Genomic DNA, 23,017 nt, shown 5'->3' with positions numbered 1-23,017 from the left:
CTGAACTTAATGAGGCTTGTTTGCATGGTTGAATAAGCGCATGGTGCATGTACCCCTCTTTCCCCCTTTTAGGTTTTAAAAAAGCCAGGCTGTTGTACAAATCCTATGCACTTACCTGGGAGTAGGCCTCAGTTAACATGGAGGACTTATTTCCGAAAAGCATCTATATCTATATCTATATCTATATCTATATCATCTATCTAAATATGACCGTAGTATAAGCGCAATAATCATAGAATCATAGAGTTGGAAGAGACCACAAGGGCCATCGAGTCCAACCCCCTGCCAAGCAGGAAACACCATCAGAGCACTCCTGACATATGGTTGTCAAGCCTCTGCTTAAAGACCTCCAAAGTAGGAGACTCCACCACACTCCTTGGCAGCAAATTCCACTGTCAAACAGCTCTTACTGTCAGGAAGTTCTTCCTAATGTTTAGGTGGAATCTTCTTTCTTGTAGTTTGGATCCATTGCTCCGTGTCCGCTTCTCTGGAGCAGCAGAAAACAACCTTTCTCCCTCCTCTATGTGACATCCTTTTATATATTTGAACATGGCTATCATATCACCCCTTAACCTCCTCTTCTCCAAGCTAAACATGCCCAGCTCCCTTAGCCGTTCCTCATAAGGCATCGTTTCCAGGCCTTTGACCATTTTGGTTGCCCTCCTCTGGACACGTTCCAGTTTGTCAGTGTCCTTCTTGAATTGTGGTGCCCAGAACTGGACACAGTACTCCAGGTGTGGTCTGACCAGAGCAGAATACAGTGGCACTATTACTTCCCTTGATCTAGATGCTATACTCCTATTGATGCAGCCCAGAATTGCATTGGCTTTTTTAGCTGCCGCGTCACACTGTTGGCTCATGTCGAGTTTGTGGTCAACCAAGACTCCTAGATCCTTTTCACATGTACTGCTCTCAAGCCAGGTGTCACCCATCTTGTATTTGTGCCTCTCATTTTTTTTGCCCAATGTTACCTCCCAGCCTGATAAGCACTGAAAATTAACTGGACTTTGGCAATTGCCAAATCATATACAATAGCTAGCATTAAACAATTAAACAACAAACATATACCTCAATAAGCCTAAGCAAACTTAGACAAACACTGTACTAAATATATATAAAATAATCACCAATTCCCCTGCCCCACCCCCCTGGTAAGATACAAGGTTTCAGAAGAGTTTGTTCTAAAATGCATATACAGTAGTTTAAAATCTGGATGGACCTATGCTAGTCCTTTTTAAGACAATGGCTTGTTCTCTCATTTCCCTCTAACAAGACATCCTGGCCACCTTCATGTTTCATTACTTGTGGGGTGAGTCTCCTCCCCTGAGAAAGATGTCTACCTGTTTGTGGGGTTGAGATTTCCCATAGTACTTTGAGCTATAAGTAAGGTGAGAGTCTTCATACTCTTTTTAAAAGAGGAGTGAGTGTAAAGTAGCAGCTCTTTTGCAGAGATGCTTTTCCCAGCGCTGATAGTTTTCATTTTGTTGTGCTTTCTTCAACTGATATGGCTTCTTCTGCAATTCTCTCTGAAGGTAATCCCGCAAATTAAGTGGGTTATTTATTTAAAACTGTTTTGGGCCTATTACTGTTGCTAGTATTTTACATTTCGGTTCTTGTGTATTCTCAAACAAGCCCCTGGGCTCATTCACAAATTTAACACTAATTAAAGGGGTCATTGTTTTGCTTGTTACTATGTCGTGTGTTTGTGTGTGTTTACATTGCAAACTGCCCTGTGATCCTCGGATTAAGGGCGTCAGAGAAATTTAATAAATCATTGCTTGTCTTTTTAATTTTTTGAAAAATGTGTTTCAGTTGCCAAGTCGCTTTGGCTGCTTGCGAAGAATGGGAGATGTATTTTCCTACACACACACTTACACAATACAAATGTATTTGTGTGTATATACGTATAAAATGTATGTGAGAAACAGGCACTAGGGAAGCAGCACATACTATCCCTGAGATTTGGCGTTGCATGTGAGAGACAAAACAGCTCTCTTGGGCCACAACAGCCAATAAAAAGAAAAGGCCCTTCTAGGGTTTGCTTCAAAGAGCCTCGCTGGCTGTGGAATTTTCCTCCCTCCACTACCCAGAGAGATGGCCGTATCTCTTGTGCCCTCTCTAGCCCCCATGTGCCTCTATGGTAAGTCGCTGCCCGCGAGCCCAGCGGGAGGGGGGAACCAGAACCGGCTTTGTAGACGCATGCGCAGCCGCTGCTGCGGCGCTGGGGCTCCACATTGGCGGAAGGAGTCGTGGAGCGAACCATAGAGAGGGCAGAGATGGAGACGGCGGCAAGAGAAGAATTAGGTACGTATCTTTATGTTTGCCGGGTGGCATTGAATGGGAGGTTGGGGGAGTAACTCTGATCGTTAAATGGGAGAAGTGTTGAGAGTACGGGGAGGGGGGGGGAAGGTATTTTTATCTCCCCTTTTTTTGTTTCCCTGTCACCCCTCTCCGCCCGTCATGGTTTGCCCCGTTCGCGTTTGCTCTATCCGAGGAGTCGGGAGAGACCATCCTTTTTGGAGGGGTGTGGGGGACGCAGGTGTGAACCAAGCCCCTTCCCCAGCTTAGCCTGGGCTGGCGCTGCAGCTTCGGGAGGGTGAGGGGAGGCCGGTGGGTTGGAGTTAGCAAAATCCGCCTTTGCTTTTAACTCTTGCAGGGGGATTGCAGTGTGTTTAAAAAAAGGGGTGGGGGTGGGGAACCGTATTTTTATTGTATTTATTTCATTTAATAAGATTTATTGTGAAAAGCAAAACCAAACCCTCAAGGCGGTTTGCAAAACCCTCAAGGGCGGTTTACAAAAGACATAACTGTAAAGGCAGCTTCTTTTAAACCTGCAAAAGGTTGAAATCAGATTAAAGGGACCTCAGCTTTCCAAGCACCTGGGTAGCTTTGCCTGAACAAGAATGTTTCTAGCAAGCGCTAAAAAACAGTGCGGAGAAGGTGCCTGTTGGATCTCAATAGGCAGGAAGTTCCGAAGTGCAGGCGCTGCTGCACTAAGTGATTGGATTCCTTCAAGTAACACCTTGGAGACCAACTAAGTTTGTTATTGGTATGAGCTTTGGTGTGCATGCACACTTCTTCAGATACACAGCCAGTGTGGTGTAGTGGTTAAGAGCGGTAGACTCGTAATCTGGTGAACCGGGTTTGATTCCCTGCTCCTCCACATGCAGCTGCTGGGTGACCTTGGGCCAGTCACACTTCTCTGAAGTCTCTCAGCCCCACTCACCTCACAGAGTGTTTGTTGTGGGGAAGGAAGGGAAAGGAGAATGTTAGCCGCTTTGAGACTCCTTAAAGGTAAAGGGGACCTCTGACCATTAGGTCCAGTTGTGGATGACTGGGGTTACGGCGCTCATCTCGCTTTATTGGCTGAGGGAGCCGGTGTACAGCTTCCAGGTCAAGTGGCCAACATGACGTAAGCCGCTTCTGGCAAACCAGAGCAGTGCACGGAAACGCCGTTTACCTTCCTGCTGGAACGGTACCTATTTATCTACTTGCACTTTGACGTGCTTTCAAACTGCTAGATTGGCAGGAGCAGGGACCGAGCGACGGGAGCTCACCCCGTTGCGGGGATTCGAACCGCCAACCTTCTGATCAGCAAGTCCTAGGCTCTGTGGTTTAACCCACAGCGCCATCCGTGTCCCTTGAGACTCCTTAGGGTAGTGATAAAACGGGATATCGAATCCAACCCCCCCCCCCAAGCTGGAAGGATTTTTTTTTATTTTGTTTCGACTATGGCAGACCAACACTGCTACCTACCTGTAAGTGATTGGAGTTACTGCAAATGCAATAACAGGTGCGATGTGGCACCTGTAGTGGTGCTGGTTCTGCCAATTGAAGTGGTCGAGTAGGTGCATGTAGGTTGACAAGGAATCACTCCTGTTGGCAATTGTGCTGCAGCATTCTGCACTAACTGCAGCTTCTGGATCAAGCACGAGAGAAGCCCCACAAACAGCGCATTGCAGTAATCCTGTCTTGAAGAAACCAACGCATTAAACTAGTTTGTTACTACTGACCCCACTTAAAATGTGTGCAGGTTTCCAAATGGCCCACTCTCCAAGAACTGTGTGGCTGAGTTTTTCATATTTGCGGCGGATATTTATTTCTTCCCCTTTGCACAATGAGTGCATGGGGGTGGGGGTGTAAGTGGTCTCTCTGAATTTTAATTTGGGGTATTTGGCAATCCAGCGGGTGGGTGGATTCAGACAAAGTCATACATGAGTGGTGATTTGAACCGGATAAGCAGGGCCACCTGAAAGGGATGTGCATGTTTTTATTTGGATGTGACGGTTCTGCTTTGCGTGTATACTTCTTTTGCATTGTCAGCGCTTGGACTACATAACCTTTTGAGGGCACTTACAACTCTGATTCTGCATGCCGTAAACTCTCAGAATCACCTTAAATGTGGGGCAAGGAAGGAGACAGTGAGTGTTGATGGATCTTGCCATGTGTGAATGTGTTCATATGAGATGTTGCTGCACCAGCTCTTAACACACACCCTGCCCCTCTTTCGCCATCTGAGCAACTTGCCTTAATCAACCCAATTTTCAATGGGTTAAGGGTTGTGTGTGTGTGTGTGTGTGTGTGAACACCATAGCTAGGACTTCTGCCCTGTGGAGGATACGATGGATGTAATAGCCACAAGGTTTACTTTGGAAATAGTACTGAGATGCAATTAAGACTACTGTATTCCTCCTTGGACGTCATCACTCAGCATTGTGCAAGAAGGAGTTGGGTAATGGAAATCTACCCTTGGCTTTTACTGTGGCTGCAAGGAAGGAAAAAACCATCAAACAAACTGCACAAGCAGCTGAGGCAATAAACTGTTTATTTATTTATTTCATGAAATTTATCCACAGCTTGATTGTAAAACCCCTCAAAGCAGGGCCCCCCCCCCGAAGATAAGCCCAACTGCTCTTGATTTATTAACACGCAAGCTTCTCCTATGCTTGTTTTGCTTGCAAGAAATTCTATGTACCGTATGTTCCAACTGGCTTCCAACGAAGAGAAGTGCTGGATCGAATTCTGAATTCAAAATATTTGCATTATCCTTTTCCACCTTGACACTGTAAGCCTTTTCACAGATCTTAACTAAAGTAAGGTAAAGGTAAAGGTACCCCTGCCCGAACGGGCCAGTCTTGACAGACTCTGGGGTTTGTGCGCCCATCTCACATCTATTGGCCGGGGGCCAGCGCTGTCCGAAGACACTTCCGGGTCACGTGGCCAGCGTGACAACGCTGCTCTGGCGAGCCAGAGCCGCACACGGAACGCCGTTTACCTTCCCGCTGGTAAGCGGTACCTATTTATCTACTTGCCCCCGGGGGTGCTTTCGAACTGCTAGGTTGGCAGGCGCTGGGACCGAGCAGCGGGAGCGCACCCCGCCGCGGGGATTCGAACCGCCGACCTTTCGATCGGCAAGCCCTAGGCGCTGAGGCTTTAGCCCACAGCGCCACCCGCGTCCCCTTAACTAAAGTAGCATTAATTAAAAACACAATCTGAGGGAGCAATCCTATACACAGAAAGGTGACGTGAAGCAAACTGGCTTAAAATTACATCAGATTCAAACTGGGTTCAGCAGTGGGGCTACAGCTAGCTTAGAGCTAACCTAATCCTGGAAGAGAGAAAATGACCATTTTAAATATGGTCTGTTTTATGCCACCCCTTTTGCTGGCTTAACTTGTGTTCACATGACCAAGCTGAACGGGCTAAGCATAACTGGTACATGATCAGTCTTCCAAAAGAACACTTGAGTTACTTAATTCAGCAATTGAACATGCTTCCATCCAGGGCTTTCCACTGCAGCTGGAGCTCATTCTTTGGAGGTCTTTAAGCAGAGGCTTGACAACCATATGTCAGGAGTGCTCTGATGGTGTTTCCTGCTTGGCAGGGGGTTGGACTCGATGGCCCTTGTGGTCTCTTCCAACTCTATGATTCTATGATTCTCATTGGAGCTCAACTCTGGCACCTCTAAGTTGGGCGCCATTGCCTTTCTAAGAGAAAAAGGGAGAAGTTCATGGTTAGTTTCGGCGCCTCTTTTTCTAGAAAAATAGCACTGCTTCTCTCCATTTCTGAAACACTGCTGTGGTTGACTTGTTCACCCAGAAGCTTTATACGAATCTTCCACATTTCTGAAAGGCTTTACATATTTGGCTTAGCCACATGACTGCGTTTAAGTACAAGCCTTGTTCCTTGATCTTTCAATATACCATTTAATCTGGTTCTCTGTAGACCTGAGCAACATGGATTGCTGTTATAATCCCCATAGTCCCCATCCCAATTCATGTATGATGAATTGCTCTTTCAGACAAAGCATTTACCCATCTTCTGACTAGCCAAGATACCAGGGTGGATAAAAAACAATGATTAAAAAAATTTGGATTTTTAAAAATTTAAATCGGATTTTTAAAATAAAATGCTTTTGGAGGAAAAATCTTTCCAAAGATGGTTTTTTATTTAAGCTACATTATAGTCCAAAGGCTATTCATCAGGAAATAAGGATTTGTTTTAAGTTTTTAATGTGTGCTAAAACTCAGTCTAAGTTGTTTTGTTTTTTTAAATCCTTTAACCACATCAGTTAACAAACATGGATACGTATGCTATAATGTTATTGTTTTACTTAAATAAATTGTTTAAATTGTTAAGGAAATGGTTATTTTTCTCCTTCCAATAAAGTACAGCAGAAAAGTTGTCCAAACATAAACAATAATTTCATAATTATTGTCTATTAGAAACAAATTTCTAATAGTATAACCAAATCAGTAATTTTTGATATAACTGTAAAAACTACTCTGAAAATTTATTGTTCCAAAATTGAAACCTTCATCTGGATGTAAATATTAAGATTATACCAGCAAGAATGAGTCTTTCTGTAAAAAAAATGATTTAAATCAAGACTTACTGACTAGTGATTTAAATGGATGATTTAAATCAAATCCACCCTGCAAGATACTGCAACGTGCATGTGATTACAAAATCGAGAGACAAATACTTCATTGTGTATCGCTGAGATAGCAAAGGATGCCTGCCTTGTCATTCAGTGGGTTGGGTTTAGGCCATAAAAAGTGCATTCTGTTACACTAACATGTGGGTCTTTCTTTAATACAGACGGTACAGAGCTAGTACATTAATATTAATCATCTTTTCCGGGACTGCTTATTTTATTACTGGTATACTTGGCATGGTATCTAGTCTTTCCTGTTTATAGAACACTGGCTGAAGAGTTAACATGAAGTTTTGATTTGGTTCTCTTCACCCATCTGTAAGTATGGGAAGAGACTGTGTTTGCTTGATCATTATTTTTCTTGCACGGGTTGCTTTCCACCTTTGCACTAAAAATTATCTGCTGGACGAATTATGCCTCGTACTGGGAGGCTGTTTTCTCTCAAACCTGTCCCATAGCTGGCATCATATGTGACACCAGGTGCAGGGCAGGTAAAGACACTTCTGCAAAGGATGGATCTGGAAGCCTTAAAAGTGTACTCTCGATTGCTCTCAATTGTTCATTGACAAATGAGGCTTGCTGTGGGTGCCAAGCAGCTGATTGACACTTAATAGCACCTGATACTGATATAATACAGCTGATCGCTGTCCAAATTGGGCTTGCTCAAAGCGCCAATCAGCTGACTGGTGCTCATAAGTCCTGCAGTGAAATGCTACTTTTACACACATGAAACAAAATAAAAAAATTCCTTCCAGTAGCACCTTAGAGACCAACTACCATATTTTTCGCTCTATAAGACGCACCAGACCACAAGACGCAACCTAGTTTTTGGAGGAGGAAAACAAGAAAAAAAATATTCTGAATCTCAGAAGCCAGAACAGCAAGAGGGATCGCTGCGCAGTGAAAGCAGCAATCCCTCTTGCTGTTCTGGCTTCTGTGATAGCTGCGCAGCCTGCATTCACTCCATAAGACGCACACACATTTCCCCTTTTTAGAAGGGAAAAAGTGAGTCTTATAGAGCAAAAAATACGGTAAGTTTGTTATTGGTATGAGCTTTCATGTGCATGCACACTTCTTCAGAATGCATGCACACGAAAGCTCAAACCAAGAACAAACTTTGTTGGTCTGTAAGGTGCTACTGGAAGGAATTTTTTTATTTTGTTTCGACTACGGCAGACCAACACAGCTACCTACCTGTAACTTTGCACACATGGTTTGAAATCAAAGGAAATGGGACACACAAGTACTGCTGATAGGCTGAATTGAGCTCAGTCTGTTCTGCAAAGGAAAATGCAAAAATTTTATACATCATTTTATAAATTAGCTAACATACAACATTGTACTATTCATTTTAATAGCTGGATCTTTGCGATGCTTATTTTGTCAAACATGTGGCTTAGTGTTGATCTCTGCACTGGTAGATGCTTCATTCAGAATCTGTTTGCACGAGCACCGTCCAATTTCCTCTAGGCATGCACTTTTACAACTGTTTGCAAATATTGGAAAGCACCGTTCTGGTATTGGCTTTTGAGCAAATGCCTGATTCAGCAAAGGAGTCTGTTTCTTGCCCTGCCTCACTTGTTGAGCCAGTCGGGGCACTTGGGTAAATGATACATAAAGTCAAATCTCTGGGTGTGGGTCTGGATCCTCGGACTGCAAGGATAAACATGTTCAGGCATTTACCTGGACATGCTGATTCTCCAGGTAAGGTTGGGGACAAGGGTGTGCATTAAACTCCACCCCAATGTTCTTGCAAACAGGTGGAAGACCCCTGGCAGGGATGGAGGGGGGCACAAGGGATGGGGTGGGGCTTGCATGTCCCTGTGTCCGTTGACCCTGTGGTAATTTGCACGGTTAGGCAAATGTTTCAACTTAGAATCATAGAACTGTAGAGTTGGAAGGGACCACGAGGGTCATCTAGTCCAGCCCCCTGGAATGCAGGAATCTTTTTGTCCAAGGTGGGGCTCGAACCCACAACCCCCGAGATTAAGAAGCACACGCTCTACCGCCTGAGCTATCCCTTGCCAACTGGAGGTTTCATCTAGCTTCTCTTATTTTGTGCCCCCCCTCTACAGTGGTACCTCGGGTTACAGACGCTTCAGGTTACTGACTCTGCTAACCCAGAAATAGTACCACAGGTTAAGAACTTTGCTTCAGGATGAGAACAGAAATCGTGCAGCGGCGGCAGTGGGAGGCCCCATTAATTAAAGCGGTACCTCAGATTAAGAACAGTTTCTGGTTAAGAACGGACCTCCAGAACGAATTAAGTTCTTAACCTGAGGTACCACGGTCATTCCTTTTTTCTCTTTCCTGTTCATTCTACCCCAGTCTTCCACACCAAATGCTAATATAAGTGCTCAGCAGCAGCATTTTAGATTTCTTCCCTGTCTTCCTGTGTTTCTCCTACCCCTTTTCGTTTTATACCAAAGAGGATAACAATAGGGCTAAACCAGAATGGGAAGACCTGCTTCTGAAATAGGCTCCCCCCCCCCAATTCAGAATGAGGGCAGGAGTAATGCCCTCCCCCTGATTTGGCTTGGTTATGCTCACCAAGCAGCAAAACCTCATGTTATATGGCCTCATTAAGAAGCCTATTCAGAGTGATAGTGGCACTTAATGCCTTCATCCCATAGCCAAATCGGATTGGTTGGTTCCTAGTGCTGGTGTAACCCTTTAATGAAGTGATATATATATATATAAAAGAATCAAAGCTATAGATTAGGAACAGAAACAGCATGGAACTGATGGTGACCAACATAAAGAAAAGTAGGTGAGTGAAGACTTTTGGAAACTCTTGCCGGGCAAAAATGTGGTTTGAAGCTACAGGGGTACCTCTGGTTACGAACTTAATTCCGTTTGTAACCCAAAACCGTTCTTAATATGAGATGTGCTTTCGCTAATGGCGCCTCCTGCTGCTGCCACGCCACTGGCGTGCCACTTCCGCTCGCATCCTGGGGCAACGTTCGCAAGAAGGGGCATGTACTTCCGGGTTAGTGGAGCTCATAAACTGAAGCATTCGTAAAGAGGGGGGTACTTAACACGAAGTAATTTCGTTGTCCCCGAAGGGGGCAATGACAATGAAGATATTATTATTATTATTATTATTATTATTATTATTATTATTATTAGGTTCCATTGTACGCTGGTTCAATCCATTAGTTGAAGAACAAAAGAGAGGGGAAGCTAAATGACGCAGAAGTGTTGACTTTGTTCCTGAACACATTTGCCCCTCCTCTTTACCCCTGCATTTCCATCAAGGACCTAAATGGATTACTTTTACTTGTTCTCTTGCTCCCACTCCCTGAAATCAAATCCAGTGCCTGAAACGTTTCCTCTGAAATGTTCCAAGTTTGGCGTCATTGCTGTAAGATTTACCCATCTTAATGGATAAAGTGAGTCAGTTACATTGGGCAACCATAATTTGGGATCGCATTATAGAGATACCATTTATATTGATTTCACATGAAGAAACTTTAAAAAAAAAAAGTCGTTACTATTGTGTGACTCCTTTTTGCACTCTTGTGGAAAGGAAATTGGAAAGGATTACTAGCCATTTGCTAGGGAAATGGATGTTTGTCAGCTGGGAAAGAACTTTTCGCCCATCAGCTGAGGGAAATGAGAGTCAACTTTGGCCGAGGGAGAATTGGAAGTAAAGGTGACCTGAGAATAATGTCCCCAAATTTCGCAGGTGGCTTTGGAAGAACGGGAAAGGAATGTTTTAAGTTACGGTTCTACAGGGAGAAAGGTCGCATAATAATAATAATAATAATAATAATAATAATAATAATAATAATAATTTATTATTTATACCCCGCCCATCTGGCTGGGCTTCCTCAGCCATTCTGGGCGGCTTCCAGCAAGATATTAAAATACAGTAATGCATCAAACACTAAAAACTTCCCTAAACAGGGCTGCCTTCAGATGTCTTCTAAAAGTCTGGTAGTTGTTGTTCTCTTTGACATCTGGTGGGAGGGCGTTCCACAGGGAGGGTGCCACTACCGAGAAGGCCCTCTGCCTGGTTCCCTGTAACTTGGCTTTTCGCAGTGAGGGAACCGCCAGAAGGCCCTCAGCGCTGGACCTCAGCGTCTGGGCAGAACGATGGGGGTGGAGACGCTCCTTCAGATATACTGGACCAAGGCCATTTAGGGCTTTAAAGGTCAGCACCAACACTTTGAATTGTACTCAGAAACATACTGGGAGCCAATGTAGGTCTTTCAAGATCAGTGTTATGTGGTTTCGGCGTCCGCTCCCAGTCTAGCTACAATTAGTTGTAGTTTCTGGGTCACCTTCAAAGGGAGCCCCACATACAGCACGTTGCAGTAGTCCAAGCGGGAGATAACCAGAGCATGTACCACTCTGGCGAGGCAGTCCGTGGGCAGATAGGGTCTCAGCATCTTCTAACCAAAGTGATCAGAATCATATTTCTGCGGCATGAGCAAAATAAATAATTCAGGACAGATGGCATCCACATATATGCCCTATTGATAGTCATGGCTTCCCCCAGAGGATCCTGGGAACTGTAGTTTAGTAATGCTGCTGATCCCGGAAAGCCACAGCTGCAGCAGCCTTAACAACCATTCCTGATAAAATTGTATAAGCCTGGTTTAAATATTGTGGCCATAGTGATGTCTGTCTACTCATGAACACATAGAGCTGCCTTCTGAGTTGCATCCTTGACCCAAACAGGAGATGGTTCCCTCTACCCTTGATTATTCCCTGTTTCTAAACTCCCTTATGTTGCTTTCTAGTCTAGTATTATGCTGCAAGAGTAAATGAGCTGAAAACCTGATGAACCAGCTTTATGTGATGCCTGTGGGGCTTTGGATTTTTCTTGGGGTTTTAAGCAGAGGTTGGATGGCTATATATGTCGTGGATGCAGTAGCTGAGATTCCGGCATTTGAAGTGGGTTGGACTAGATAACCCCCGAGTCCCTTCCAACTCTGTTATTCTATGTCTCCGGGTGCTATTTTCTGAGGCAGAAGGGGGCTAAGTTCACCTCCGGAAGCTTCTAGAACTCCAGCAACCCTTTGTGGGTGCCTGAAAAGACCAATGTGTTGTCTAGCTTAATGTTTAGCTGACTGGTGGCTCATGCATTGTTTCCTGACAGTCCAGCTGCTACAGGACCAAACAATGGTAGATTTCTCAGTGGAGAAAGAGAGAGAGAAGTCAGGTGGATTAGTTGGGTCTGGCTGCAGATTTCACATCTGATAAATGCAAGGCTGATAAATATCTGGCTGTAGAGAGGGCAAGACTTGTGTAGCCACGACTTTTGATCGACTGGGAGAAATGCCATGTAATCCAGCAAAACCATCCTGTCAGAGTGCTGAGTGCTTGAGCTGATATGCGAGGGCTACAGTTGATCGCGGAAACCATCCCTGCGGTGAATGTTGTTTAGGAATTGCCCTTCCTCCAAAGAGGGCCAGAGTGATGCACAACCACTAATAAGCAATAAAACACATCAATGAATAAAGCATATGTGAAGCAAAACAGGAGCATTATAACGCAAGCTCACTTGGAATTGTAGAGTTGGAATAATAATAATAATATTAATTTATATCCCACCCATCTAGCTGGGTTTCCCCAGCCACTCTAGGCATCTCCCTATAGAATATTAAAAACATGATAAAACATAGTTACAGGTAGGTAGCCGTGTTGGTCTGCCGTAGTCGCAATGAAATAAAAAAAAAGCCTTCCAGTAGCACCTTAGAGACCAACAAAGTTTGTTATTGGTATGAGCTTTTGTGTGCATGCACACTTCTTCAGAGACACTGAAACAGGTGTTACTGGAAGGATTTTTAATTATTTTGTTATGATAAAACATCACCGTTAAAAACATCCCTAAACAGGGCTGCCTTAAAATGTCAGATAGTTGTTTATTTCCCAAGTATCTATCCCAGGGGTCAGCAACCTTTTTCAGCTGTGGGCCGGTCCACCATCCCTCAGACCATGTGGTGGGCCAGACTATATATTTTTTTTGGGGGGGGGAATGAACGAATTCCTATGCTCCACAAATAACCCAGGGATGCATTTTAAATAAAAGCACACATTCCACTCATGTAAAAACACCAGGCAGGCCCCACAAATAACCCAGAGATGCATTTTAAATAAAACGACACATTCTACTCATGTAAAAACACACTGATTCCCAGACCATCCGCGGGCCAGATATAGAAGACGATTGGGCCGCATCTGGCCCCCGGACCTTAGCTTGCCCACCCCTGGTCTATGCAGTCCAATCCCCTGCAATGCAGGAATCTCAGCTAAACCATACATGAGAGATGACCATTCAACCTCTGCTTAAAAACCTCCAAGGAAGGAGTGATAGTGCTTTTAGTGATCAAGCCCCTCTGTTGCCAAACTCTTGAAAAGTCTGGATAAATAACAAGCACCTAGAGGACCTCACTTCAGGGGGTGGGGGTCATTCTGGAGCTGAGACCCCCGCTATGGAGAAGAGGCCCCTTGCTTATAAACCCAAGTGGGGGCCAGAATCAGAGCCTCTAGCCCGTTTTAAGATTTGAGTCGGCTGGTATTGGAAGAGGCAGTCCCAAAGATATTTAGGTCCCTGAGTCATTTTAGAGCTTTATAACGCAGTACCTTATTGCCTCTTGCTGCTATCCAGCGACTGAGGATACCTTTCTTGCATTATGTGACATTGGGCCTCGTTTTCCAGCAGAGTTGCTAACCAGTAGAAGTAGATTGGGGCATGGAAAGGTGTTAAAATTTCCCCAAGCTCTACCCCATGAGTCACCAGGTTGTTCCCTGGCTCCACCTTCTCACCTGAGGGCGCCAGAATCCTTAAAATCAAGATCTAGTAGCTGTGGGAAAAAGCACTGAACTGCTTTTGCATCTCCAGCTTAGCAAGACTCCAAAGCGTTTGACTATTACTGTTGTTATGTCGAAGCAGAATGTGCCATTGTGACGCACTGATGAGGAAATACTTAAAGCTATCTTTGAACAGGAATTCGTCTGTAATTAAGGCATAGATAAGATAGCACTGAAATATGACCTTCAACTAATGTGTTTTTCATGAAGAGGGTATGGGGTCATCGCAACTTCTGTATGCTATATTATTTCAGTCTTCCAACTACTGTATTTTTCGCTCTATAGGACGCACCGGACCATAGGACGCACCTTGGTTTAGAGGGGGAGAACAAGAAAAAAACAATTTCTCCCCCTCTCTGCCCAGCGCCCCTTCAGCGAAGCGGCAGGAGAAACGGAGCCCCTTCCGTTTCTCCTCCCGCTTAGCTGAAGGGGCGCTGTGCCTTAGGTGAAGACGCACCTACCCTTCAGCGAAAGGAACCCGAAGCCTCCGGAGGCTTCAGGCAGCTACTTTTGAAGCCTGGAGAGTGAGAGAGGTCGGTGCGCACTGACCCCTCTCGCTCTCCAGGCTTCAGTGAAGGCAACCCGAAGCCTCCGGAGCGCGGTGGAAGCGCTCCCACTGTGCTTCGGAGGCTTCGCGTTGCTATTGCTGAAGCCAAGGAGCCTGCATTCGCTCCATAAGACGCACACACATTTCGCCTTAATTTTTGGAGGGGAAAATGTGCGTCTTATAGAGCGAAAAATACGGTTGCTAATGTAACCTGCACAGTGAAATTTAATATGGCAAGGTTAGGCAACATGGTGTTCTCCAAGATGTTGGTTTACATCAGTGTTCCCCAAACACTCCAGCTCTTGTTGGACTACAACTCCCATCATCTCTAGCTAGCAGGACCAGTGGTCAGGGATAATGGGAGTTGTAGTCCAAAAAACAGCTGGAGACCCAAGTTTGGGAAGCCCTGGTCTGTATCTCCCATAAGCTCCCAACTGTCATGCTGCATGGACAGGGTTGATGGGACTTGTAGTCCAGCAAAATCTGGAAGGAACCACGTTGGCTTCCCTGTAATATGAGGGCGATGGCCTAGTTCATCCAAAGAGCAGATGAGGTATGAAACTTGTTTCTAAACTAGGCTTTCTCAACCTTGGGTCTCCAGGAGTTGTGGACTGCAAGTCCCATAGAAGGACCAGTGGTCAGGGCTGACGCAAGTTGTAGTTGAAGAACATTTGGAACCCAAGAGTCTGCACCACTCATTTTATTTAAGCTTCCCATCAGAAAAAAAAAGTTGACCTTGGCTTATAACAGACGTAATAAAAAGAAATGGCCAGTGTGGTGTAGTGCTTAAGAGCGGTAGTCTCGTAATCTGGGGAACTGGGTTCGTGTCTCCGCTCCTCCACATGCAGCTGCTGGGTGACCTTGGGCCAGTCACACTTCTCTGAAGTCTCTCAGCCTCACTCACCTCACAGAGTGTTTGTTGTGGGGGAGGAAGGGAAAGGAGAATGTTAGCCGCTTTGAGACTCCTTAAAGGGAGTGAAAGGCGGGATATCAAATCCAAACTACTCTTCTTCTTCTTCTTCTTCTTCTTCTTCTTCTTCTTCTTCTTCTTCTTCTTGTCAAATAGTGAAAAGCACCAGTTGAAAATAATCCTATAAAATTCAGAGGTATGGATAGCACGAAAAAATGCAACTAGCTGTATGATGATAAGCCAGTGTAAACAGAAAGCTTTGCCTGGTTCCAAATGATGTCATAGTTAGTTCCAGGTCAGCTGCTGTCCCCCTGCTTCATGAGAAGGTGCCTAACATAATGAGAATGGTTGCAACTCAGTGGTAGAGCATCTGTTTTGCATGCAGAAGTTCCTAAGTTCAATCCTAGGCATCTCCAGGCAGACCTGGGAATGTCAGCTACCTTGAAGCCATTGTGGCTAGTAGCCATTGGCAGTTTTATAATCCAAACTGGGATGCAGGTGGCGCTGTGGTCTAAACCACTGAGCCTCTTAGGCTTGCCAATTGGAAGGTCGGTGGTTCGAATCCCTGCAACGGGGTGAGTTCCCGTTGCTCTGTTCCAGCTCCTGCCAACCTAGCAGTTCGAAAGCACGCCAGTGCAAGTAGATAAATAGGTACCACTGCTGCGGGAAGGTAAATGGCATTTCCGTGTGCTCTGGCACTCGTCACAGTCCTCCATGCATCAGAAGCGGTTTAGTCATGCTGGCCACATGACCCAGAAACTGGTCTGTGGACAAACACTGACTCCCTGGGCCTGAAAGCGAGATGAGCGCCGCGACCCCATAGTCACCTTTGACTGGACTTAACTGTCCAGGGGTTCTTTACCTTTACCTAATCCACAAACCTGTACATAATCCTTTTTTAAAGCCATCCAAGTTGGTGGCCATTGTTGCTTCCTGCGCTGCCTGAAGAACATTTCTGGCAGGATGAACGGCTTGACGACCTCGAAACGTATTGGGTCCTTCCCTCTTCCCCTCATGTTTTAATAGATCTGGAAGTAATGAAGCCTTTAATAGCAGAGCAGAATTCGGACAGTGAAGACGAGAATGAAAATGAATTGCTACCGCCAGAGAAGAAGTATCAGCTCGATAACCAGGACAGCATTTCGTAAGTACCGTAATTCTACTAAAAAAAACACATATATGTACAGTGATACCTCGGGTTAAGTACTTAATTCGTTCCGGAGGTCCGTTCTTAACCTGAAACTGTTCTTAACCTGAAGCACCACTTTAGCTAATGGGGCCTCCTACTGCTGCCGCGCTGCCGGAGCACGATTTCTGTTCTCATCCTGAAGCAAAGTTCTTAACCCGAGGTACTATTTCTGGGTTAGTGGAGTCTGTAACCTGAAGCGTCTGTAACCCGAGGTACCACTGTATATAAAATACTATGCATTTATTGCTGGAATGCGGGTGGCGCTGTGGGTTAAACCACAGAGCCTAGGACTTACTGATCAGAAGGTCGGCGGTTCGAATCCCCGCAACGGGGTGAGCTCCCGTTGCCCGGTCCCTGCTCCTGCCAACCTAGCAGTTCAAAAGCACGTCAAAGTGCAAGTAGATAAATAGGTACCGCTCCAGCGGGAAGGTAAACGCCGTTTCCGTGTGCTGCTCTGGTTCCCCAGAAGCGGCTTAGTCATGCTGGCCACATGACTCGGAAGCTGTACGCCGGCTCCCTCGGCCAATAAAGCAAGATGAGCGCCGCAACCCCAGAGTCGGCCACAACTGGACCTAATGGTCGGGGGTCCCTCTACCCTTTACCTTTTTACATTTATTGCATTTATATCCAGCTCAGGGGAGTTCTCTCCCTCCTCATTTAATCTTCACAACAATCCTGTGAGGTAGTTTGGGATGAGGGTGTGTGACTGGCCCCAGGTCACCCAGTGAGCGTTATGGTTGAGTTGGGGGGATTTGAACCCTGGTCTCCCAGCACCTAGTCTGACACTATACCACACTGGCTTTCAATTGCAATTTAATTGTTGAAATCATTAAATTAAATTCCTTAGTGCCCTCCCATCTTCCCTGTAGCAGTAGGGAAGACCTATCCTCTGGGGCACATGTGTTCTAGTTGTTTTACATTGTCCTAGTTTACAGATGTTGGTCTCTCTCTCATTTTTAGGTTTGTACAGACGCTCACTCATCTCCTCAAAGGAAACATTGGAACTGGACTTCTAGGCCTCCCGCTTGCAATGAAAAATGCAGGCCTTCTGGTAAGTGGCTCATCAGTTCCGGTGAGGGGGGAACGTCCAGTTTAAATTTTCCTGTTGACAGCTGTGGGTTGGCAGTCTCCAAATGGGTCCTGCAAAAAAAGGGTTCCATCTAATGTTAGTCCTACTTGGAACACACCCGTTGAAATTAACATGCACGGTTCCCTTGGGTCTACTCGGATTAGGAGTCACGCAGCCCAAAGCACTGCAATGTGGAGTCACTCTGATCAAGGTTCGAGGCAATTTTCCAGCGTATTCTGTTCCCCTCCCAATAGCCAGGGAGCATTCCACGACTACAAAGTATGCTCAGACTTCATTGAGCTGCGTTTGGTGGCCGTTGCCTTTTTTTTTGTCCCCTTGGGTTTCCCCCTGAAATACTACTACTACTTATTCTGCAAACCTTTGGGCCACTCCCAAGCCTGCTGACCATGTGTGGATGGTGCTATTTTGGCAACGTCCGGATTGGCAACCGGAGGAATTGAGTTTACTTGGACAGTGGTGGGGAATCATTCTCAAGTCCGAGGGCCACATTCACTTCTGTGCAAGCTTTCAGGGGCCACATGATGGTGGTCAGCATGTGTAAAAATGGGCAGAGCAATGAATGCAAGTTTTACCTTAGTACAACAGTCTAGTCTCCCTCCCTCTCTCTCTCTCTCTCTCTCTCTCTCACACACACACACACACCCTCTCTATCCTCCATTCAGAAAAGCAAGAAGCATTATTAGACACATTTCAGCTAGGTGAAAAGCACAAAACAGGGGCAGTGAGGTATGGGACCTGGGGGTGATGGCCTGGGGAGAGGGTGTGGCCAGAAGGGGTGTGTGGCCTGGGGAGAGGGTGTGGCCAGAAGGGGTGTGTGGCCTGGGGAGAGGGTGTGGCTGGAAGGGGGGTGGCTTGGGAGAGGGTGTGGCCTGGGGAGAGGGCGTGGCCAGAAGGGGTGTGTGGCCTGGGGAGAGGGTGTGGCCAGAAGGGGTGTGTGGCCTGGGGAGAGGGTGTGGCTGGAAGGGGGGTGGCTTGGGAGAGGGTGTGGCCTGGGGAGAGGGCGTGGCCAGAAGGGGTGTGTGGCCTGGGGAGAGGGCGTGGCTAGAAGGGCTGTGTCTGTTGGTTTCTATTTCCCTCACTGTGCAGCAAAATGCTTGTCACAAGACAATTGTTTACATTCCACAGTCAGAGTTACTGTTGGGTTCCCACGGGAATGGGAGACTGGATTTGATGTACACTGTTTTCCTGTTTTTCGGTGTTCTCTCGGTTTTCTTTGTGTCGAGAGGAGTTGCTTCTCTGCTCTCACAGAGGCAGGATGGATGTTTGTATGCTCTCAGCATAGCTTGTAAATAAACTTTAGCATGTAGCACAATATCTCCTCGTCCTTTTGTCCGCGAAATACACTCTGCTATATCAGCTCCAGATGGGCCAGAGCTGATCAAAATCTCACAGTGGCCTGGGGAGAGCGCGTGGCCTGGGGAGAGCGCGTGGCTGGAAGGGGTGTGGCCTGGGAAGCGGTTCTTCTTACTGTGCCTTTGTTTCTCTCTTCCACACAGCTTGGGCCATTCAGTCTTTTGTTCATTGGGATTGTATCCATCCACTGCATGCACATTTTGGTGCGATGCAGCCATTACCTAGCCCAAAGGTAAGCGCATTGTCAACGGCTCAAGGGAAGTCCCCTCCCCTCCCCTTTGCAAGATGCCTTCCTTAGTTTATTTCTCGGTTTCTTGGAAGGAGGCTTATATTTAACTTCAGAGTGTGCCACAGTGGCCATATGGCTGGGGCTGGCTTTATCTGCATTTCTTGGCATTAGCCGCTCTCGATGGCCCCACTTCAATTAGCCTGCTTAATTTGAAATGCATGTTAGCCAATTTGGACTTTGTTTGCTGGCTGAGCGCTTTTTTTTTTTAAGCAAGGCAAAACTCATTTCTGCAAAGTTGCATCTTGTTCAATAACCGTAGTTGGGAAATAATCAGTATTTTCTTTTCTCGTTCATGCCAGATTGAAAAAAACTACCTTAGGGTATAGCGACACAGTTAGCTATGCGATGGAATTTGGTCCTTTTAACGTATTGCAGAAACGAGCTTCTTGGGGAAGGTAAGCTTCTACAAGAATTTGAAACTGATCTCCCTCCTCTATCACCCTCCACTCTCCTTGCCTTTGCCTTTTTAGTTCGTAAGTCTGATTGTAGAGCCCCTCAATACCAATATGAGTTGCTTTGGGAGGCAGTCCTTTCCTGAAAAGTAGGACAGAATCATAGAATTGTGGAGTTGGAAGGGACCCCTGAGGGTCATCTAGTCCAACCCCCTGCTATGCAGGAATCTTCTTGTCTGACTCGGAACTCGAACCCGCTCTGGCAGGAAGGTAAACGGCGTTTCCGTGCGCTGCTCTGGTTCGCCAGAAGCGGCTTAGTTATGCTGGCCACATGACCCGGAAGCTGTATGCTGGCTCCCTCGGCCAATAAAGCAAGATGAGCGCCGCAACCCCAGAGTCAGTCACTACTGGACCAAATGGTCAGGGGTACCTTTACCTTTACCTTTACCTTTACATGTGTTTCTGGTCTAAGCTGGTCACACTCATGCTTGAAATTTCACATGCTTAAAATGGATAAAGATGTTCCCAGTTATGAATCAGAGATTGGAAACATCACCCAATTGTTGCTCCCACCATGCTTGTATTCTTCCCACTCTCCCTTTTGAAGACTCAGTGATATCTATTCCAGCCACCAGGGTCTACATAGCTTTGCTTTAGCACTGCTGCACCACTATTCGCTCCCAGGCCTTCTGCTGAGTCGTCCCTGTCTGATTTGCCCTGTAAACCAAATGCTGCTGCTGTCTGTGCACAACACCAACCCGTCAACAGACTCTCTTGCACGGGTGTGAAATCTGCCTGGAGACTTCATGAAGCACTTTGATCCTTGTGGTTCAGGGAGTACTAACAGGTTTAGGAAAGCTCGACGTCAACCTGGATTTCATGCCTGCTTTAAGAGAAACATATCTCTGTCCTTGCACTGACTAACTAGTCTGTTTCCATTTCCCTTCCTTAAAAAGAGAAAGAAAAAAAGGGAAGATTTGCCCACAACTATATTTTGATTTTATGTACGTTGCCGAGTCAGTGTAGGCACTCCAGAAGGAAGGTAGCAAATTGCTGTTTTGCAGGGAAAGCTTCATTTGATTGCATACGACTCCTCAGTGCATTGAATGTGACCTCCAAATCTTTGCCTCCCTGCAGATAAACACTAGTTAACTTGAGTTTTCTCTCATTGCACCACTACAGATACGTTGTGGACTTCTTCCTTGTGATTACGCAGCTGGGCTTTTGCAGCGTTTATATCGTGTTCTTGGCAGAAAACTTGAAACAAGTAAGCAAATAAATTTATCCGTGGATTTGATATTGCACCTGTCTTCCTGAAGGAGCCCAGGGTTAAAGAAAGGATGCAGAATTTCGAAAACAAAACAAAACACATTTTGAAAGCTGTTACAGCTGAAAATGTTATTCCCTCCAGTGATCTTGGGGTGGCTAGGAAAAGTATTCTTCAGCCATCCAATCCCTGGGTAGACAGGAATGTTTTCAAATTCCTCCTGATGAAGGTACAGTGGTGCCTCGCAAGACGAAAAGAATCCATTCTGTGATTCTCTTCGTCTAGTGGTTTTTTCGTCTTGCGAAGCAAGCCCATTGAAGGATTAGCGGCTTTTAGCGGCTTTTAGTGGCTTTTAGTGGCTTTTAGCGGCTTATCTGCTGATCGGATCAGTTGATAAGCGGCTTAGCGGCTTAGAAAAAGGGGGGGAGGGGAAAAAAACAGCAGGAACTCGCAAGACATTTTCGTCTTGCGAAGCAAGCCTATAGGAAATTCGTTTTGCGAAGCACCTCCAAAACGGAAAACTCTTTCATCTAGCGAGTTTTCTGTCTTGCAAGGCATTCGTCTTGCGGGGCACCACTGTATAGCATGCTAGGAAAACATTCCACAAACAAGGAACCATTGCTGAAAAGTCCCACCTGAGAAAGGTCGCCGCCACTTCAATCCAGTTCATGTTTCAAGTTCCACTGAATTGAGTCAGAGTGAGTGTACATGGGATGTTTGGCTGTCTCTTCTTCTCTTCTTTGGCGATCACTCGTAGCCAAGTAAGATTGTCTTCCATAAACAAGGTTTTAACAATGAGTCTGTAAGTGACTGTGGACCCACACGTCCTTCCACAGTGGGGACATTGGTTTCCGGGTGGGAGTTGATCATGGTGTGGATTTGCCAAGCGTGCCTTCCTCCTAGCACGTTTCTCCCTTGCGTCCTGAGTTCGAGTGCCTTCAAAGCCCATGACACCTTTGGTAAACGCTGTTGTCCAACTGGAGCGCTCCTAGGCCAGTGCAGTTTGTTGTTGGTTGTATGTTGTCTGCTGTTCGGTTGCTGACCAGAACACATCTCAGTGGGAAAGAGTCATAGCTTAGTGAAAGGGGATGTTCTTTGCAAGCCAAACATCCCAAGTTCAGCTTTTTGTATCTCAAGTAGGGCTGGGAAAAGACTCCTGTGTGTGACTCTGGAGAGCCACCGCCAGTCAGCATGGATAAGATTGGCCAGTTCATATTCATGTCAGAAGATTTGCTATGGAATATTCACTCTGTAGGGGGAGCCAAAGGGCTAGCTATCAGAATGGCTATTAAATGCAATTCTTTTTCTTAAAGGGAAAACCTTTTTTTTTTTTTGCAGTGTGCACTTGTCAACCACAGTAAACTAGCCATAGCAAAAAAAATATAAATTGCTGTTCCACATCCCTTGTGTCACAGTATCTCTATTCGAAACCATGTGTGCCTTCTTTCTCTGCAGTGAACTTCTGCCTGCTGGTAGAGACTCTTCTGTTTGCAAAGCAAATGCACGGTGAACCTGTAATGTCTGAGGAATTGCTCTCTTCCTTCTGCTTTCTCTGATGTACCGGAAGGAGGAACCTAGGGAGTAATGGAAGGGGTGTTGCTTCTGAATACCTGTTTCTGGGAATCGATACTGTGCTCAAGTCCTTCTTGGCCACAGGATACTGAACTTTTGGGCCTGATTGAGTAACCAGGCTGCTGCTCCTCCTCTTCCTTTATACAGTGCAAATTATTATTATTATTATTATTATTATTATTATTATTATTATTATTATTATTATTATTAATATTTATACCCCGCCCAATTGACTGGGTTGCCCCAGGCCACTCTGGGCAGCTTCCAGCACATACAAACACATAATAAAACATCCAACGTTAATAGGAATAGCAAAAAGTCACAATAACTTTACAGTAAACAAATTATATCAAACAAACCAGCATTAAACAATCAATCAGAATCTAATAGTAAACAGTAAAACTAAACACCAGCAAATAATAATTAAACAGTTACAGTGGTACCTCAGGTTAAGAACTTAATTCATTCTGGAGGTCTGTTCTTAACCTGAAACTATTCTTAACCTGAAGCACCCCTTTAGCTAATGGGGCTTCCCGCTGTCGCCGGTGCAGAAGAAGAAGAAGAGTTTGGATTTGATATCCCGCCTTTCACTCCCCTTCAGGAGTCTCAAAGCGGCTCACATTCTCCTTTCCCTTCCTCCCCCACAACA

The 23,017-nt window shown here is 45.6% G+C and overlaps 1 protein-coding gene across 6 annotated transcripts in view; it reads left to right on the top strand.

Annotated features, from left to right (window-relative positions):
• The first annotated feature begins 2,205 nt into the window (after positions 1 to 2,205).
• Positions 2,206 to 23,017, top strand: part of SLC36A4 (solute carrier family 36 member 4) — a 109,395-nt gene continuing 88,583 nt past the window's right edge. For 5 of the 6 annotated variants that reach the window (XR_014218754.1, XR_014218755.1, XM_082219401.1 and 2 more), the window contains exons 1-6: positions 2,206 to 2,304; positions 16,243 to 16,360; positions 17,366 to 17,456; positions 18,992 to 19,080; positions 19,437 to 19,532; positions 20,712 to 20,796. Coding sequence is in view for 4 of the 6 variants with exons in the window: in XM_082219401.1 (XP_082075527.1) it covers positions 2,277 to 2,304; positions 16,243 to 16,360; positions 17,366 to 17,456; positions 18,992 to 19,080; positions 19,437 to 19,532; positions 20,712 to 20,796 (507 nt within the window). In the remaining 2 variants the exon portion in view is untranslated. Of the gene's footprint in view, positions 2,305 to 13,849; positions 13,973 to 16,242; positions 16,361 to 17,365; positions 17,457 to 18,991; positions 19,081 to 19,436; positions 19,533 to 20,711; positions 20,797 to 23,017 lie in introns of those variants that run through there. The other variant, XM_082219400.1, reaches the window with a different exon arrangement.

The sequence above is a fragment of the Podarcis vaucheri genome, assembly GCF_965113315.1.
Source record: "Podarcis vaucheri genome assembly, chromosome: 4".
Lineage (NCBI taxonomy): Eukaryota > Metazoa > Chordata > Lepidosauria > Squamata > Lacertidae > Podarcis > Podarcis vaucheri.
The sequence above is the reverse complement of the archived record's forward strand: the minus strand, read 5'-3'. Positions and strand labels throughout refer to the sequence as shown.